Source organism: Pseudopipra pipra, chromosome 19 (assembly GCF_036250125.1).
Source record: "Pseudopipra pipra isolate bDixPip1 chromosome 19, bDixPip1.hap1, whole genome shotgun sequence".
Taxonomy (NCBI): Eukaryota; Metazoa; Chordata; class Aves; order Passeriformes; family Pipridae; genus Pseudopipra; species Pseudopipra pipra.
The window spans coordinates 9,055,006-9,074,670 of record NC_087567.1 but is presented as its reverse complement, the minus strand read 5'-3'; the positions used below and the strand labels follow the sequence as shown (position 1 = coordinate 9,074,670).

The 19,665-nt window shown below is 42.0% G+C and overlaps 1 protein-coding gene across 2 annotated transcripts in view; it reads left to right on the top strand.

The window, feature by feature from the left end:
• The window catches only part of TEX2 (testis expressed 2), a 44,079-nt gene that overhangs the window by 12,918 nt on the left and 11,496 nt on the right, over positions 1-19,665 (top strand). For both annotated transcript variants that reach the window (XM_064676371.1, XM_064676372.1), the window contains exons 2-7: positions 4,354-6,008; positions 12,001-12,201; positions 13,391-13,727; positions 14,868-15,115; positions 16,450-16,599; positions 17,970-18,069. In XM_064676371.1, coding sequence (XP_064532441.1) covers positions 4,380-6,008; positions 12,001-12,201; positions 13,391-13,727; positions 14,868-15,115; positions 16,450-16,599; positions 17,970-18,069 — 2,665 coding nt within the window. In that variant the 5' untranslated portion in view covers positions 4,354-4,379. The remainder of the gene's footprint in view (positions 1-4,353; positions 6,009-12,000; positions 12,202-13,390; positions 13,728-14,867; positions 15,116-16,449; positions 16,600-17,969; positions 18,070-19,665) is intronic.

Sequence of the window (19,665 nt, the reverse complement as noted above, 5' to 3'; positions counted from 1 at the left end):
CTTCAGGAAGGGCTTCTGGGCTAGATGGGAATTGGCTTTCTAGACTGTTTCTGTGGCAAAGGAGTGCTTTCCACTAGTGCTGGGCTTGGTTTTGAAGGACCTGAAATGAAGCCTTCTAGCTCTTTCAAGAGAAGGATTTTTGTCTGCTACTGAGAGCTCTGTTACTTATTTTAAATAGGTATAAAGAATTGCAAGGGTTCTCCCACATATCTTGGTGTTGGAGGGAAGATACTGGTTGAGTCTCTAGTAAATCAAGTGGAATCTAGAATTTCTGGGAGCAGATATGGATTTCAGAACATGTTGGCCTGTGCAGGTGTTTCCAATCCAGGAAAGATTTAGCATGACGTCACACTGTGGCATTATCAATAATCAAATTAGTGGTTTCCTGAACAGCATTTAGGGCTTGTTCTTCTGGCACAACTGGCAGATACAGGGGAAAGTATTACAGAGCAGTTTAAGAACCTGTAAGGCTTTTCCTTTACTTAGGAGGAAAGGAATTTCTGTTTTGTGGAAAACACATTTTTTTGGTCTGTGTTTAGTAGCAACCAGCAGGGAAAATACAAATGTTGAACCCTGCTGGCCATTTTTGTGAAAGCATTTTGGTAATGCAGTGTGCCCAGTACCCTTTCCCCCTCATGTAGATGTTGCAATAAGTAATAGCAATGTGATTAGAATAGTTGGCTGCTGCAGTGCTTGTGAATTTAGTTACCCAATCTGGGCTGTTTCTCCAACTGAATGATTATGAAAGGCATTGAATTGCTCTGCTGAATATACCTTAATTAGTAAATGTGGCCACATTGAGCTGTGGGTAAAACAACCCTGGTGGATGCAACTCTGACCTTTGAAGTTAGTTCCTAGTTTGCTGCTCTGTGTTGGCTGAATCACTTTCTAAATTGTTAATGTGAAAATAACTGCTGTGCTCCATCTATAAAGTTGAATGTATAATTGTCTGAAAGAGGCCCTTCAGTGCACTGGGTGGTTTCTGGGGCTTGGCTGAAGGGTGGGGTGTGTGTTTGTCCACTGCAGGGTTTGCCAGTTCAGGAGAATTTGGGCTGAAGGACAGACTGCTGAGTGCTCAGCTCTTCCTGTAAACACTCCCAATTAGTCATTGCTGCTGTAGGTGAGAGCACATGTTACTGGAGTGACACTCAGAGAAGGTGCCTGACCCACACCAGCCTCTCCCTGGGTGTCCCTCTTGGTCTCCAGGTGCTTCCCAGAGTGTTGGAGACGTGTTGTCCCCTGGGTAAAAACACATCCTCAGGAAAGGGCTGGGCAGGGAATATTTTCTGTTCCCAGGCAGCTGTGTGCCCTGTTTGCCTGGTTCACTGTTTCCTGCTGTAGCTTTGAAAGCACTGCCTGTAGGTGAGGATTCTGAACTGCTGTGCTGGGGGTGATGGGGATGCAGTGCCTCGAGGTCACAAGTGGAAATGGCAGCAAGTTGGTTGGCAGCTCTCTCATTCCACCCTGCAAAAGCATCCACTTTGGGGGAAAGGAGTTATTTTCTGAGCAGCCTTCTACCCTTCCAGGCAAAAGTTCATGTTTTGAGTCATTTGAAGCCTGAGGATCTGAGATTATTATTATTATTCAGATCTGCCTGCCACATAAATAAAACTGATACCTTGCATCTTCAGAATGAACAACAGGAAAACCCTGAAGAGGCAGCCAGAGGAGGTGGGACAGCGTGGCCTTCAAAAGAAGGACCAAAGCAAACCTGTGTTTCTGCAAGTACTGATGTGGTTTGGAGTTGTGTAACTTCAGATGGGGAGGCAATGTCAGGTCTTCAAACAGGTGGGGGAGGAGCTGAGGAGTAGGAGAAAGGGGAAACAGTGAATGAGGATAATGTAGCCAGAAATCAGTAAGAAGTTAATCTGTTAAAATGATTTAAGGAGTAAAAATGTGCAGTTAGAGAACCTAATGAAATATCTTTGTTATCAAAACCAAACAGAAGAGCTGTGCTGGAAAAGCTTTTCAGCATCTACTTGGCCAAAAAAAAAAAAGAAAAATCCAGCAAACAAACAAAACCCCAAATCCTCCACAGCAGAACAGAAGCTGTGCTCAGGAAGGGTTGGAAATATGCTTTTATAAGACATAATTCATGGTATAGTAACATGCTTGGGGTAGGCAAATAGTGGCTAATCGAGAATTTCCTTCCTCTCTGTGTTAGCTAGTTAATCATGATGTTAAAGTCTTGCTTGTTCAGTAAGGAGTGCAATCTCTTTTCAGTGCATTTGGTGTGTGCAAGTAAAGTTCATCTGTTTCAGGTCATTAGCACTGCATTAGCACAGCGTGTTTAAACACGAGGTAATTAACTGCACAGTGCAAACACAGTGTGCTAAAGAGCCATCCAAACCCACCAAGTTCTAGCTGATACAAAATACCACACTGGAAATGCTGTTGGGAGGGGGGAGTTAATATTTTTCACCTGTTTTTCTAAATTATTGATACATGATTAGTGCCAAATGGCAGAAGAGAAGGGGTCAGGCTGGTGCCAACAGCATCCTATTGGAGTTTTTTTTGGAGGGGGGGGGTGTTTGTTTTTTTTTCTTCCTGAATGTATAATGTTGCAGTGGCTCAATGACATGGAAGATGAGTAGGGGTTTTTGTATTTGCAAATTTTGGTTTATTTATTTATTGCAATTTCACAACTGGCACAAAATATTAAAGATGTGTGATAGCTGATGGTCCAGCACAAGGGAAATGGAAATGGAGTTGGGCAGTAGCAGCCTTTTCACTGTCCAAAATAAATTTGGGTTTATTTGTCTAAAAAAATGGGGTGATTTGCAGTTTGAACACTGTGAAATGGAACTGTGTCCAAAGGCAGTGTGGATCCTGGATGCTGGTGGTTCCCAGGTTGCTAATCCAACAGGGAAGTGAAAGACCAAATTTCTCACTAACTTCAGCACTCCCCAAGTTATATGTGCACATGATGACTGATAATATACAACCTGACTGGGAAGCACACAAATGCTCAAAGAAGCAAGGAATAAACTAGTCAACAGTTTAGGAGCCATAAAATGGGCAACTGTAGTGGGAAGTTGTGGGGAGATATTCCCTCCTGTTCCAGCATTACTGGATAAGCTGTGTAGCAGAGCTCTGCTGTTTTAAAATGTTTAACCCAGCTTATTTTACTGACAGGCTAAAAAACATTTACATGAGCAGCTCTGTTGGGAAGTATAAAGGGCTGCAACCTTTAGTGGGGTGATGATGCCGAACAGGTGGCACAGCATTGCTGGATAATACAATCTGATATCACAACTGTTTGTGAAGTGCACATTTCTTCACCACCACATAATCCTTCTCCTGAACTGCTCTTTAAACGTCAGCAAAGGCCTCTCATTAATTCAGCCTGACAGTTTGATTACAGCATTTTAACAGCTTCTGAAAAATAATTCAGTTACTGAAGTGGTAAACTCGCTGTCTTGGCAGTGGAGACAAAGTGCTGCCTCCCAGCCAGAGAGGCAGAGCTAATCCTGGAATTCCTGATCCATCTCTGTGCATGGTCACCAATATTTTAAATGTGTGGCATTTCCTCTCCATGTAAATATGTGCAAAGTCCACTTTCTTGGTCAGTAAAATTCTTGAAATAATGTGCTTCCCACACGTGAAGATTTTTACGTGTTGCAGACCTTCCTCTGAGTTTCAAATCTGCTTTAGTTGAAAGAAATAGGAAGAATTAATTATTGCCTGTAGAAGGAGCTGAGAGTCAGGAGTGAAGAATTTCAGTGTGGTGGGGTGGGATGGGGCTTCTGGAACTCAGAAGTGTATTTAGTGGGGAAAATATGGAAGTGGTGCTTCAGAGATGAACTGTAATTTCAGAACACTTGGAGATAATTTTAACAGCATGGCACTTGTTAATATTGCCATTTTGTGCCATGTGGAAATATGTAGCAAACAGTAACTGAGATCTGTAAGTCTGAGCAAAAGTGTCTTCTGCTTGGGTTTTCTTGAATTTTTTTCCTACCTGGAATTTTGTCATTCTTCCTTCAAGATCACCTTAAGAGGGTCTAAAATGCTCTCCATGCCTATCCATGACTGCCAATTGTCCTAAGCCTGTTTTTCCCCCTGTCTTTCTTTGAATCTGCTCTTGCATTCAATGGTAATAAAAATATTTAAGCAGATGCAGAGGAAGTGTTAACTAAAATATAGATATGTTTTATGCAGTGAAATAAATGTACAGTAAATTTCTTTAGTGTCAGTCCATAATTTGACCAGACAGCTGTAAATCCAGTGAGATGGGAGTGTCCAGAGCATTTTAATTTTCAACTGACTGACCTGTTTGGCTCAACACTTGAAAATAAGGTATTTGAAGGGTGAAAAAAATGCATTTAACATAGTACTACATTTTCTCCACAGACTCTGACACATCTCTGGAACCTGCAATGACAAGTCGGAACAGTAGCCATGCAGAGAAAACTGGTGAAATGTCCTCAAAGCAGTCAACACCAAAAGTGCAGGTCCAACGATCTGTCTCCCAAGAAACCATCACTATTCATTTCTCTGCATTTGGGAAGGAGGAAGAAGAGGAGGAAGAGGAGTTTAAGGAGTTTCTTGATGAGGAACTAGATGACCAAAGCATTGTAACAGCACTTGAAGCCAAGGAAGACCTCTGCTTTGAGCATCCCGGCCATGACCTTTCTGGTCCAGCTACCTCGCTTAACGTGGCCAACTCTGCATCACTGCTGTCCTCATCACCTGCAGTTCTGCCAACTGCAGAGACTGTGATGCTCTTGGATTCTCCTTCTGCATCCCGGGTGTTCAGTGCAGTGCCACTAGTCCTGTCTCCATCGTCACACTCATGTCACACAGTTGACGTATCAGGTGCATCTGTGACGTACCAGGTGGGATCTGTGGAACAGAAATCCAACCTGTCGTCTTCCCCATCCTCATCCCCTTCCAAATCTACTGGGTCATCCACAATTTCTAGTTCCAGGCCTTTTAAGGGGTTAGTCAAGTCCCTTTCAACAGATGTGGAACCCAAAGAACCCACCCCACCGATGCGACATAGACAGTTAATGAAAACCTTGGTGAAATCTCTGTCTACAGACACTTCTAAACAAGAGTCTGAAGCTGTGTCTTACAGGCCACCTGACTCGAAACTGAACTTGCATCTGTTCAAACAGTTCACTCAACCTCGAGCTACAGGTGGTGATTCTAAAACTGCCCCCTCCTCTCCATTAACATCCCCCTCTGACACTCGTTCCTTTTTTAAAGTACCTGAAATGGAGGCAAAAATTGAAGATACTAAAAGACGCCTTTCTGAGGTAATGTATGAGCCTCTTCAGCTGCTCAGTAAAATAATGGGTGATGAAAGTAGTAGCCACAGGCCCAAAGCCTTATCTTCAAGTGCTTCAGAACTCTCAAACCTTTCCAGTTTGAATGGCCATTTGGAAAGCAATAACAACTACAGCATTAAGGAGGAGGAGTGTGACTCGGAAGGGGACATCTCTGGAGGTGACTCTGTGAGTAAAAGTGATCAGTCAAAGGCTGCTGAGGAACATGGAAAAGACACGGAGACCCCAAGCTCTCAGTCTTCAAGCACAAAGGACGTGAGTTCGAAACCTTCACTCGTACTTGAAAAATGTTCGTTGTCTGCACTAGTGAGCAGGGAGGATGAGGAGTTTTGTGAACTGTATTCTGAGGACTTTCTCTTGCTAGAGGATGAAAGCAAAACTGATAAACCTGCTGAAACTGTGGTGGATCCCGAGATGACTGAGGAAACTGTCACTATGCTCAGTAGTGAAGATGAAAACAATCTGGATGTGCAACAGCCTAAACCACCGTTGAAAACTTTGTATGTCTTAACACTGTTAGTCTATGCTTATTTAATTATCCCTCTCCCTGGCTACTTAAGTGGACTCTTACTTGGAATGGCCCTTGGATTTATGGTAGCTGTCTGTGTGATTTGGCTTGTTACTCCACGTACTCGTGAATATCTCAAATTTCATAAAAGTATGAAAAAGCGATGGAATGCAGGAGCTCTAGACATCAAAGAACCTGACATACTGAAGGTGAGGTCCTGCCATTTTGTGTGTGTTTGTGTGCCTTATTTTGGGTAGAAGGAATAAACTGCATTTATTCTGAGGGTGCAAATAAGCTGAATTATCCCCATTTGTAAATACAGTTTCGTTTTAGGGTTAGGTGGCTTTGGCAGGGGCACAAATCATTTAGTATCTGAGAATATATAAGATTTCAATGTCTTTAAGGATTAGTAGAAAATGGAATTTCTTCAAAAGTAAAAGGGCAAGTGGTTTTGCTGAGAGATTTGAAATTATCCATCTGAATTACTGAGAGCAAGTAGTGTCAGAGTTTAGTGTGTAAAAGAACATTTGTTCTCAAAGCTGCATTTTGGGAGATGTATTTTGTTTCTGCGATATTTTACTGTCTAGGCAGTAATTTGTCTTGTCTGTTCAGTCTAAGCAGAGTCAGAAGCGTTGTGTTCAAGTGCAGCATAGAGAGTTGGAGAGCATATGGAATTCTCAAACATGAGCTAATTAGGATGGGAGGAGGAATTACAGCTCAGCAAAACATGTGCCTGAGAGCTGGGTTTTAAATGAGGCTCTTAGAAAATTTGTTCTCCCTCCTCTTTGCCCTTCCCCATCTCCACTTCTTGTTCAGATCATGCAAGTTCATATGTCTGGCTGTCTGTCCAGCTGTGATCCACCACTCAGTTCCTTCAGTGGCTTTGTGCTTGTTGTCCCTGCCCTGCCTCTCCCAACCTCCATCTGTGATGAATTAATATTTTCCCAATTGCAGAATTCTGAGCAGTAAAGCACCTGTGCTCCAGAAGCATTTCAGAGTGATAGTGGTACAACCTTCACTTCATATCACTTGCTTAGCAGAGTATTTGTGTAAATATTAAATTGAGCTTTCTGAAGATGCATCTCCAGCTGTGTGACAGCACAAAGGTTGCAGGAATTTAAATTCAGCCAGTATTGGGTATATGCTGTAGAATCTATAGTGTATTGATAGCTAATCTCATGTATCTTTAGGTAAACTGAAAAGTTAGGGAAATGAAATACAAAATGCAACTTTTGCTGAATAGAGGCACCAATTGCATGTCCAGCCCTCATGCTCCCTTAGTGTTCCCTTTTTTCCTTGAATGATAGGAGTTGTGGTCTTTATTTGCTGTTGTGAATGCAGACTGGGCACTCCTGGCTGCTCAGTTGATTTACCTGCTGCTCACATGGACAAATCTTGACAAGCTTTCAGTTCTGTCATGGTTAGTTGGGTGCTGAGACCCTGCATATAAATTTGCCTCAGTCCTTGGAAGCTGGTAAAGATCCTGATGTTCATTATTGGCTGGTGTTCAGCTGTCTCTGAGGTGCTGCTGTTAGTCAGGAACCTTTTAAACTGTATATTTTAATGCTTTTATCCAGGAGATACATTTTGTGAGAACGGCCGTAGGCAAGGAATGAACAGTGTGGAGAAGTCTGTATGAATGGAGATTAATATTTTTTATGACCTGACAAGTATATCTTGTGCTCATTAACACTCAAAGTAACTGTCTTCAGTATGTAAATGTTTCAGGATTTTAAAACCCAGCTCAGTGCCCATATTGTAGTGGAACATAATGTAATGTGATTTAGCAGATTGCAAGTTATTATTCCCACTTCATACAAGTATTTTCTATTTGCATCTGTCAAAATGAGTACTGGACAGTTTAGATCCTCCAGGAAAAGGAGGTAAAGACTTAATCTGTAGCAAAACTCAGGCAAATATAGGAAAATGAAACTTGATGCATAAAGATGTTTTCTTCAGAACTTGTTGGTCTTGTATTCTGGCCTGGCCTGCTGTCATGCAGTTATGATAAATGCTCTGAGTAAGATCCCTTTATGGGGCTCAAGGAGTTGGGATTCTGCCAAACTGCTGTCAGGCTATTTTTGTCCCAAGTATGTGTGCATTCTCCCCCATGTAAATAATGTTGGAGAAGTTTGCATTTCCCAAGTTTCAAAAACTAGTGGAAAATTCCCCTCAGCAATTGCTGAAATACTTGAACGTTGTTATTGTCTCCCACAAAATTCTTCCTTGGCAATGGGGAAAAAATAAATGACTGTGGTGCTGGTTGGTGTGTGTTTCTGTAGAGTTCTCTACTTCCTTCATGGCTTTGGGTTTGGGGGAGAACATCCCCCCAGCCAGAAGATGGACAAACCCCCTGCATCTTTGCTGCATATTTTCTTAGTTTTCAGTTCTCTGGTTTCCTTTTCCTTTTTTTTTTTTCTCTGCCCACATATTTTTTTCTCCTTTAATCCATTAGTCTTTCCTACCATCCTTCTTGGCCTTTCAAGTGTGCATTCCCTTGTGTTGCACCGGCTGATACGAAAGGTTTTAAGTAACAGCTAAAAGGGGAATGATAGATTTACCCTTTCCATTAGAAAGAACTTTTAGGAGAACACAGTGGCAGTGCCTGCTGGAGAAATGGAGCTTTTTGAGCCACAGCTCTGCAGAAAGAGGAGGTTTTATATCAGCAGCTGTTCCTGAGCACCATCCAAGGGATCTCGTGTTCGACAGTGGCCTCTGACAGATAAATGTGTTTTCCAGTAAAGGTGATGGTTGCTTCTCCCACCTCAGATCTTGCCTTTAGATTCCCTGTCAATAAAGCTCAAAAAGTGCATTGCCTTTTTCCTCATTTATCAAGCAAAACACTATTGCAGCATTGTAAAATAGTGGTAACGTGAGGGATACGAATAGAATTAGTGTGATTTGAGTGATGATTGTATCATTTAATAAGAATGAACTTTAATCTGTTAAAATCAGTAAGAAGCTTTGGGGACAGTTTTCATTCAGATTTGGAATTGTGTTGTGGAAGTGGCTTTTGCTGATTCTTTTATTTATGTCTTTGAGAATATCATAAGTTATTTTTCCTTGCAGACTTGGTCTGTGCCCCAAACCCTCTGGGTCCTTCCTAAGGATCTTTTGCAGTTCCCCCCATCAGCAAGTGCTGACCTTTATAAAGGGAGATCACAGGATCAGTGTTAAATGCCCAGCAGCTGCAGAGCAGCACATGACTATGGTCATTGTCCTCCCTGAATTACTGAATTTCTTATTTTAACAACTTCGCCAGCACAAAAAAGACCCATCATACAGTCACTCCTCTCCTACACAAGGAAATCCTTTGTTGTTTCAGTAGTTTGGGGGAAATTTATCTGTTGTTAGCCCGTTATGGTAACATAACTTCTCTGTTTGGGTGCATTGCAAAATGATTTCCGTGGGCTGGGAATCTTTTGTTGCAGTTTGTTTTTGCAAAAAGGGGGGCGAAGGTGTTTCTGCTAAAGTTGTTCTTGAAATGCCAGAACTTTGTAATGACTTTTAGGGTTTCTTGGATAACCTTCTCAATGTTTTTTAAGCTAAATGAAAGAATTTACAAAACTGAAGATCACTGACATGAGAGGGCAGGTGGTGTCATTACCCCCTGTAACACTGTTAGATAAAATTTCTGCAGCTGCCACACATTTTCAGATTCAGTAATAGAGTGAAGAATCTGCACTTGGTGAAGTATTAACATTTCACTCTCAGCAGTGAAATGTGTTTCTCTGTAACAAAATAACTTGAATGTCCAGTACAAAAAAGAAATTTCCTTAGAAATTAGGAAACTAAAATTTTACGTACAAGGAGGGTTTGTAGTAATGCAATTTCAGACTGTTGTCTGAAAATAAAACATTAAATATTTGAATCTAAACTTCTGTATCTCTTGGGTTTTGGGCTATGCCTCAAATCCATGAAGCAGCCAGTCTCCTCCTTGTGCAGAAATCACTGTGTAGGTTGCTGGTTTAAGCAGTAAATGTATTTATCTTGTGTTGGTTCTAGGTTTTGTTCAGTACCTTTGACAGCCAGAAATCATTGTTGAAAGTCTTGGTGAGGTTCTCCAGTTGCTGATAACGTGGTGGTTGTGCTGTGAGAAGCATTTGCACTTCTCTTGGGTGGCTGTGAACAGCAGGGGAGGTGGCACCACAGGCTGTGAGGGTTGTGAGTTTGGCACATTGTACAGCTAATCCACTTGTTTGAAGAGGAAAGCCCGGGCACATGGTAGGGATCAGAAAAGCAGGAGGGATTATTACTCCTTACTATGGCACATGGCAGTTGAGAGAATGATGTGTTGGAAAACTCCAGCCAGTTCCATGTCAAGCAGGACATTAAAGGAACATCAGGTTTTGGGTTCCACACGTACCCCAGAGTTTCCAACCCTCCTCCTGAATAATATCACAGCTTATTGGAGTTAGAAAAAGGGCTCGTGGCTAAGCCTCCTACAGAGATCCACTTTCCAAGGAGCCCTTTCTCCCTGTGCCAGCTGGTGTGGTGTTTGGCTGAACTGCCTTGCAGAAGGAGGCAATAAACTTCTGAGGCAGCAAAGGTCCATCTGTACATTTGCCCATCTGCAGGCTCCAGACTGTGGTGTCTGAGCTAGAAATAACTCCGAGTTCTGATCCGGGGGCAGGTGGGAGTTGCTCCAAAGATCTGGGGGCCATATGGATATTCCAGCTCCACACAGAGTGAACGGCTCCTGATGGCTTTGGGCAACTCATGTGATGTCCTTGTGCTTCAGTAAGTCCAGCTGGAGTTCCTGGCTGAAAATTAATTGCTGTCTGCTCAAAGATGTCTTGGCTTAATAATTTCTAGGAAGGAGACGGGATGTGCTCAAAAATGCATCGTCCCTGCTGTGCAGAGCTTGGTGGCTTATAGAAACCTCTGCCTTGTGCATTCTGCTTCCTGTATGGTAGTGGTATAGAACCCAGTGTAAGCAAAAAACCCAAACATAAAGCTGCTTCAAAGAGTATGCCCTGATTTCTGTTAATAAAAGAGGTAATCTGCTTTGGAGCTGAGCAAAGATGAATGACTTAATCTTTCCTGAACATAAAAGAAATGCTAATTTATCTAGGTTTTTCAGGGTTTGTAGTGAAACTGGAGCTAGATGGTGGAGTAAGCAAAACACAGATAGCACTGTTACTATGGCACCTAAGAAAGTGTGTGCTGTCTGCTGTAAGGAATTATGGCACTGAAGAAAATGAGCATTCAAATAAATTTTACATTTCTGTGGGTGGGTGGAAACTTTAATAATTTGAAATGTGGCAGTAATCTCTGGGTTGTTTTGTATAAGATAGTTACAACTTATTGTTTTGAGGAATACTGGGGTGCTCTCCCCCCTTTCCCCACTGTGCTCAACCAGGTGTTGGTAAAGGTGCCATTTTACTTGCTGTTGACATTGATGAATGTTGAGTGTGCTGAATTTAAGGTTCTGATGTGCAGGTGGAAGCAATTATCAAAGCATGTTGTGTGGCAGGTTAGGAGAAGGGAAACTTCTCTCCCTTGAATGACTATTGTCTTCTGCCCCATTTATCATCTTGCATTTCTGTAATCAGATGTCAGAGACAGGAGTAACATCGTGGTCAGAGCCAGCACTTACAGGCCTGTTCCAGCAGGGCTGGCTGGTTTGTTTGCTCTTTCTTTCATTGTGCAGAAATTAATTGAATTTAATCCACGTGTAAGACTCCTGTGTTGTAGCAGGGCCGTTACACAACACGTTAAACGATCTCCAACGGTGATGGTGCATGAAAGCAAACTCCATTGTGGTCTTCCACTGAGCCCTAAATTGTGGGTGATTGAAATGTCAGAGCTGCCTGTAAGCAGACAGACTGTTTGCTCTGCCTTGGCTGTTGGTGATTAGGATGCCTGTGCTTGCTGGGAGCTGCACAGCTGCACAGCTCTCCTGTGCCTGCCTGGTGGCTCTTCCCAGCATCCTGCACATCCCACTGTGGTTCATGGGGATGAGGTGAGAGCACCCTGTGCTACATATACAAAACAATTGTGTGCTTGACACACCGTCCTCATCTCATGCTCTGTCAGGTCAGTGCCACCTCATTTGGGGCATTTACTGCCTCTTCTGTTCCTGCAGTAAGTGAAATAACTTCGGCAAAAGCTTGGATAAGAATTTAAAACTTTTATGTACATGCTGTCCTTGGTTTTCCAACAGCTTAAAAGCCTGTTAACAAGTGTTTTCTTCTCTAGGGATGGATGAATGAAATTTATAATTATGATCCAGAAACATACCATGCCACATTGACTCACTCTGTGTACGTGAGGCTCGAAGGAAGCACCTTGCGACTCTCCAAACCCAATAAAAACATTTCTAGAAGAGCTCTGTACAATGAGCCAAAGCCTGACGTCACCTATGTCAGCCAGAAGATTTATGAACTGACAGAGAGCAGGGTGAGTGTGCCTTATTTATACCTGATTTTAGCGAAGAACACTTTGCAACCTCTTTTTAACCTTGAAATTTTTTTTCTGCTCCTCTATTTTCATGTTCTGTCGTTATGTAAACAAAACTCTTGTCGTGACTAACTTGCAAAAGGTTGTACTGGGGAGGAAGATGGAGCAGGATTTAGAAAAAAGCCCATATTTATACAATAAGGGAAAAACATGGTTCTTCTCTGTCAGTTCAGAGCAGAAGGTAACTCATGGGAGCTCAGAGACTCGTTCCCCACACACGAGATTACTGCAGGACTGTTCTGAGGGTTACACCAAAATTCATCATCTTTGGTGGTTGTCTCTATCCCAAGGCAGCTCAGACAACATTTGCTTTTCACTCAGTGGGGGAACATACATTGTATGGGAATGTGAAAGGGGAGAGCAAGAGGTGGCTGGAAAGCCATGACTTGCTGTAGGTCCCCACTGTCCAGGGAAGGAGATGGGGATTTTTGCAGTTGGAACATTAACAGTAATGCTGGGGCAGTTTCACTATGTGTTGTTTGCCTCCCTCAAGTCTGTGAAGAGTTGCCACATGAAGTTGATTCCATTGTCATTGTATTAAGTAATACATCAATAGCTCATTATTAACAGAATGGATTTTCTTAATGTGCTGCAGCAATCGGGGGCCTTGGCAGTGCAGATGTGGGAGGAAACCAGGCTTCAGTTGAGTGTCGAGGGGAAAGGGACAGAGGGACCGTGGTGACAGTGAGGAAAACCTTCCTCCATTCCCTTGAGTCCTTATGGGAAAGGACTCCTAATGCTCAATTTCATGAGATGGGCCTGAAAAGCTGAGTTTAAAACACAGTTTAGACTCTCATTATCTACCCCGTGCTCACAGAAACAAGGTTCTTGGTTTTTTGGTTTTTCTCTGTATCTATGAGAATAAGATCTCCTCAATGAAAACAGAGTTTCTAATCCACATGATTGTATAAGCTGCTCAAATGGCCTTTGTTTTAATTCCGAGGCCATGGCTGTCACCAAAGACCTGGTGATAGCAGTGGGTTGGACATCCACCAGCAATGCTGAGTCAATTAAACCCAGCAGATCCAGTGTGGGATCTGTATCTCTTGCATTCCTGTGTGAGTATCAAAACATAGAGGATACAACTGAAAAAAAATAAGTTAATTTAACCCTTTCATTTATCCTTCAGATTTCCCTGGTTCCCAAGAGTCTGGCACGGAAACGAATTTGGAATAAGAAATACCCAATTTGCATTGAACTCGCTAAACAGGAGGATTTCATGGCTAAGGCCCAGACTGAGAAGGAGAACGCAGAGGAAAAGTCTTCTGCTGAAAAAGTGGACTCAAACAGTGAAGAATCCAAGAAACCTCAGGATGGGGCAAAGTGCAGTAGCCAAAAGGATCAAGTGCTTTATCTCTTCGGGAGGACAGGCAGGGAGAAGGAGGAGTGGTTCCGCAGGTTCCTCCTCGCCTCGAGGCTGAGGTCTGAAGCGAAGAAGCCACCGAGTCTGTGTGCGAGCAAGTCAGGTACTCACACTTTGTGTTCTGGTGTAAGAGTCTGGTAAAAGAAACAACCCAAAGTTATGTTTTGGTGAACCACAGTGATCTTTACAGGCAAGTAATACCCAGGACACTCCTCTGCTCCTTATCTTGGCCTCTCATTCCCACCTTCCCACCCTGCCTTTCCCTCTCTTGGCTGTATACTTGGCTGTATGCCTTCAACTGTTACTATTTTTAAACTATTTTATATGAATGCACTATTTTTCAGTGACTGTAATAACTCCTGTAGTATTTGTAAGGATGAATTGTTCAAACTACTTGTTTCTCATCAACATTTGCACTATTAGACTCATCTCTTACTACCCATCTTTCCTCCTCCATCCTTCCTTCCACTCTAATCTCCTGTAAATGATAAAGAGCTTTCTCATGGATTAGTGTCATAAGAAAACACATTTTTTTGTTTATGAAGTCCTGCACTAATATATCTATCTATCTGAATATATATATATCTAAACCACCAAATGTGTTAGTCCATAGTATTGATCAAATGTTTGAAAAATTAATTTAAAACCATCCTCTGATATAATTTTAAACCTGAATGACTCATACTTTTCTGTCTTTCTTCTCTGAGAAGCTTTTAAAAAATTAGTTAACATCATTATTTCTGGCATATAACTTCTTGAAATGCAAATGCAAAATTAAGGGCTAATTAAAATTCTAAAAGTGCTTTTGATAGTACTTTTAATTGTAACAGCCTATAATTAGATTAGGAAAAAAAAGTTTAGTCATAGGTACATTTTAATCACCTGACTTTTATTTTAGGCATTCCCAGCAGGGCTGTTGGGAATTCTGCCATGTGTTGTACATATGTGAGTGTCCATATTTAAATATGCTATTGATCAGCTGACTCCTCCAGTCCCACATCCTGCTGAGTGCTGAATCACCCCAAGGATTGGCTCATTTGGGTTTAGGACCACCTGAGCACACAGGAGTGGGATTTACTTTGAGCCTTCAAAATGAGAAAGCACTACTCTGAATGTTGGGGTTTTTTTCAGAATAAATTATATCTGCAAAACAACTTAATTCCTTTAGTGTTTGATCCTACACTCTGCTATATGGCTGTCAGATTTATTCTCTGTTAAATGGGTATTATTCCTTTTAATTCAGGGATCCTGGCAGCACACAGCAGAGCTGACAGTCAGCCCGGAGCTCTCACGCACAGCCGGAGCAGCAGCAAGGGGAATGCAGAGGAAATCACAGCCCAGCCCAAGCACAAGGACCTGGCTGGCAACATGAGGCAGAAAATGCTCCTGGACTACAACATTTATATGGCAAAGTGTGTTCCACAGGAAAAGAAAAGCCCTTCAGGTAGCCCAGTGCTCAGTGCAGACAGCAGCCCTACAGCTGTGAAAAAGGTAATGCTTGTCCTCCAGAGGATACACCAGTAACAATGTCTGCAGCTCCTACTAATCCCTTGGCCTCCTGGAGTGCAGTTGAATCACTCTCAGTAAACAGAACCTTAATATTCAGTACAACACTCTTAATAAATGGGTCCTTAATGTTAAGTCTGATAACCATTCATTTAAAAATGGAATTCCTCTCATGCATCTTGGTTTCCAGACTTTCATGCAATGTCCAGAAAGGAGCAGGAGGCCGTGGCATAGCATACAAATAAACACAACTTGTGGTCCCCCAGGAAAGCAGATATTCTAGCCCCCAACAGCCCCTGAAGCAGTGAGGAATTCTCTGCTGGATGTGGCACGTGTCAGAAATCCTTCTATAAATAGATGAGCAGAGCTGGCAGGAAAACCTGCGTCACAGCAGAACCTCCTCACCCAGCAGTTCTGGCAGCAGGAGGCTGCAGCCTTGGGGAGCAGGCACTGCCAAGAAATGATGTTCAGAACTGTAGCATCTACCTGCCTGTCTTAGAAAGCACTGCTTTTCTGCTGGCTTTGGGAGCTCTGCCTGGAATAATGAAAGGTGGTGAATTCCTCTGTCGCTGCAGGCACTTGAGAGACATTCAATGTGTTGTGTTTTCTTTCATGGAAACCTCCTGGTTTTAATGCAATACATGGTAGTGTGTGTACACACCCAAAGTTATTTCAGCTGCCTTTGCTTCTGCAGTGATGCAGCATCTGAATGTGTAATATTATGATATTTCCAGGTGTTTCGAGATGGTTCTCAAGTAAACCAAGACATAATCCTCTTAGATTGTAAACAAAACCTTTAATGCAGCAGAGGGAACAATAGTTTCCTGAATCCTGTTTACAAACATTGAAAGGCAGAGTGTTTCCCTGCACTGTGTTTGTTTATTGTCTGTTTGTGATGTTTCTGAACTGGATTTAAGGATGTAAGATGGGGTCTTGCTTTCCAATTTTTGATAAATCAAAGGAAGAGTAGAGATCTGACTGGGAAGAGAAAGTATCTCTGCTGCAGACACATTTATAAATCTGCCTGCTCTGGGTTTATCTGCCTTTTCTGCCAGGGGTTAAATTACATACAGCTTTCTCATTTCATTGCCAGAGGTCAATCTATATCTGTGTGGTCTCGTTCCCTCTGCTACATGTCAGGATGATGACAGGCCCGTGGCAGCACAGCTGATGTGTTTGTAAAGCTGCTCTCTCTGCTGAGCATTTTGTGTTCTGAGCTGACCTGGGCTCCAACACTGAACTTCCAGTGCAAAACAGGCCTTTTCTGTCCTTAGTTTATAGAATTTATAGGACTCAATAACTTGCTCTGTGTTTTCCAGTTGCCAGATGCCCATGAGGAAGCTGAAGAGGAAGAACAGGAGGCCTGGGTGAATGCTCTGCTTGGAAGAATATTTTGGGATTTTTTAGGAGAAAAGTATTGGTCTGATCTAGTGTCAAAGAAGATCCAAATGAAATTAAGCAAAATAAAGGTACCTAATCTGGAGATTTGCCCTACACACTCCTTGTGAGAGAAATGAAACAAACAGTCTTTGAGTTTTAAAACAGTACAAGAAAGACTTACTTCACACTTACATGTAAAAGACAAGTCAATAAATGTGATGCAGAATTCCAGTTCAGTCTCACATGGATCTCAGCATGTTAACTTGGCTGCTTCACTTTGAAATGAGCTACAGCTGGATGAACTATTTGTGTCTGTCGGGTTTTTATGTGAAAAGTAGAAGTATTATTGTATGTACTTCAGGGATAAATAGAACTGCTTATAAATGATGAAACCTGCTTTGGGAAATGGGAGATTGCTTTTAAGGTGGAGGAGATAAGGGAGCCACAGTTCCAGTGTGTTCCTGTGTACCTCAGACATGCCCTGCTTGCAGGACAGGTCAGTGGCAGTAACAGTCCTGGGAAGAGCTGTGTGTGGAGTGCCAGGATGCAGCTTCCATGAGCTGCACGAGCTCAGAAGGTGCTTTTGAGTGACTCCTGTGCCTTCCCCTTGCATTCTATAACCCTTCTGAGCAGCAGAAGGTAATCACAGGCCTGTTCAGCTCCTGGTATTTGGGGAGGAGGTTGCCTGTTCCTAAAGGCAAAGGAAGATGTTTTTCTTGCTGACAAAAGCTCTGGAATGTAGCTGCCAGCACCAGCTGTGAGATAGTGTTCTTGTGCTTTAGGAACTGAGCAGTAACCCAATTCTGCCCTGTTCCCACAGTTGTGACAGCAGGAGACCCAAACACCTCACTGGAAACATTTTCAGTGGAAAGACTGGAAATGGATATATTTTAATGGGTTAAAGCACTGTCTGTTTACAGAAGATAGATTTCCCATGAATTAGAAATTTAAGTAAATAACTACCCAAACCATCATGATTCTGTGCCTCTGTTATTCCAAGACTGTGATACAGATTTACAAGTCAATGTGCTGGGAAAGAATTTGTCAAAAATAAAAAGTGGCCGAGACGTTGATACAACTGCAACGATAAAATACGTGCCTGAATTTAAAATTCAAAGGAGTCTTTGTTTTTTATTCACAGTGAAATAGGATTTACACTTCGTTCCTGAGCTTTTTACATGCTTTGACTAAAAAGCATGCTGGAGGTTTAAGGTCAGCATTCAAACTTCAGTATAGTTTTAAAAGCATTCCAAGTTCAGATGCCAAATCTCTCCCTAAATTATTTTGAAACTGATAACTGTGAAATTCTAGAATTGGAAGAAATATGTGCAATTATGTGTGTTCTTTCACTGGTGGCACTTCAGCTCAGTCCATTCCTTTAAGTTTTCCTTTCCTCTCTCAGGAAATGAATGTTTGGTTCCATAACATGTATTTGATTTTTGATCTCCTGTCCTTTCAGCTGCCCTACTTCATGAATGAGCTGACTCTGACTGAGCTGGACATGGGGATAGCAGTGCCCAAGATCCTTCAGGCCTTCAAACCTTCTATTGATCACAGAGGTAAAATACAAGCTTCCTTTTCTGGTTTTGCCAGGTTCCTGCCTTTTTACCTGTGGAGAACAGGATTTTGCTCTGGTTATCTTGTGGATGTTTTAATCAGAGGAAAATACATTTAATAAGAGCTGAGGAGATACTGAGGGGTCTCTATGTGAGGCTTGGTCTAAAGTAATTCTGTAGCTATGAAAGTGTGATCATGTCTTTCCATAGGCAATAACTACTGAACTAAACTAAAATTTGCATGCAACAGAGATGCTGACACATATCTGATCCTCTGCCATGGACTGCAGAGAGCATTGCACATCTTGAGACAGATCTGATTCTGTACCATAGCACAAAACAGGTTTAGCTCCCCAAGAGAAGTTCCCCTGTTCTGAAAACAGGGATTCAGAAAATATAATAACTTGGAAAACAAGAATACAGTGTTGCTTTGAAAATAGACTTCAAAATACAACATCATTTTATGTCCTTACTATTAAATATGGATTTTTTTTTTTAAAGCTGAATCACTTTCATATTGCTGCTTTATGAATCATAACTGTTTGTTTTCTGTTCTTTCTGGCTTGCATATGGTCACAGGAGTATATTTGAGGATCCTCATGTCACTTAAGTAGTCTCACGAGACAGAAAAACTTGGGATGATGCTTTTTAGCTTTAAAAGTATTTATTCCACATACTGAGGAGAGCTAGATGCTGTCTTTTCTCTAAGACATAATCAGAGCAGTTTTTAATTTTAGATTGTGTCTGAGTTTCTCCACTCAAGGTGGAGAAATTTCTAATTGGCATAAAGGGAAATACTTCCTTGGAGTACCTGTTGTGGTGCAGCTGTGGATTGCATGGCAAGCAGCTTATTTTTGTTTTAAACTGCTCTTTCAGCTCTTAGGTGAAGTTACCAAGATAATTTCTAAATGGGACTAAAACCAGTAGATTGGTAGTGAGATGGTAAGGGTTTAATGAAGATACTTGGTACAAGTGTTAAAACCCTCTGGAGAGGTTCTAAATTACAGGCCAGCAATGAGCCAAACTTCAAGTCTCGGTAGCATATTTGGAACAATAACAGCCATGGACAGAGCAAAGTTTGAGTAGATAATGAGCTCTGTGCCACTCAGATCACTGACTGAAAGCATGGGGTGAGTGAGCACTAACCTTTCCCTCATAAAACTGAGAACAAAACAGACTTTGGGGAATTACTAAAATCCTCTTGGCCATACATAACATTAGTTATGTACCCAAATGCTATTGTTTGCCCTTATCTCCTTGAGACGTGCAAGTCTTTGGGGAAAAGCTTTATCTATAAAACACGGGGTACTTTGCTCTCAACTTCTGGAAAGTGTGTTTGCCACTGAGCTTTATAAACAAAGCATGTTTGAAAAGAGCAAAGTGTTTTTTGCTGTCACGAGGAAGAAAATGTGTCTTTTTAAGAGAAATAAAAACTGAATAGATGGAATAAGCTGGAGTGCAATCAGTATTTAGGGAACTAACACATATTGCTGCTGCTTGTCATATGCTCCCTGCGTGGGACAGCAGGTTCTCCAAGTACTGATGAAATCCTCCTGTGTTCCCAGCAGCAAAGTGACTTCACTGTTGGTACAAATTTTA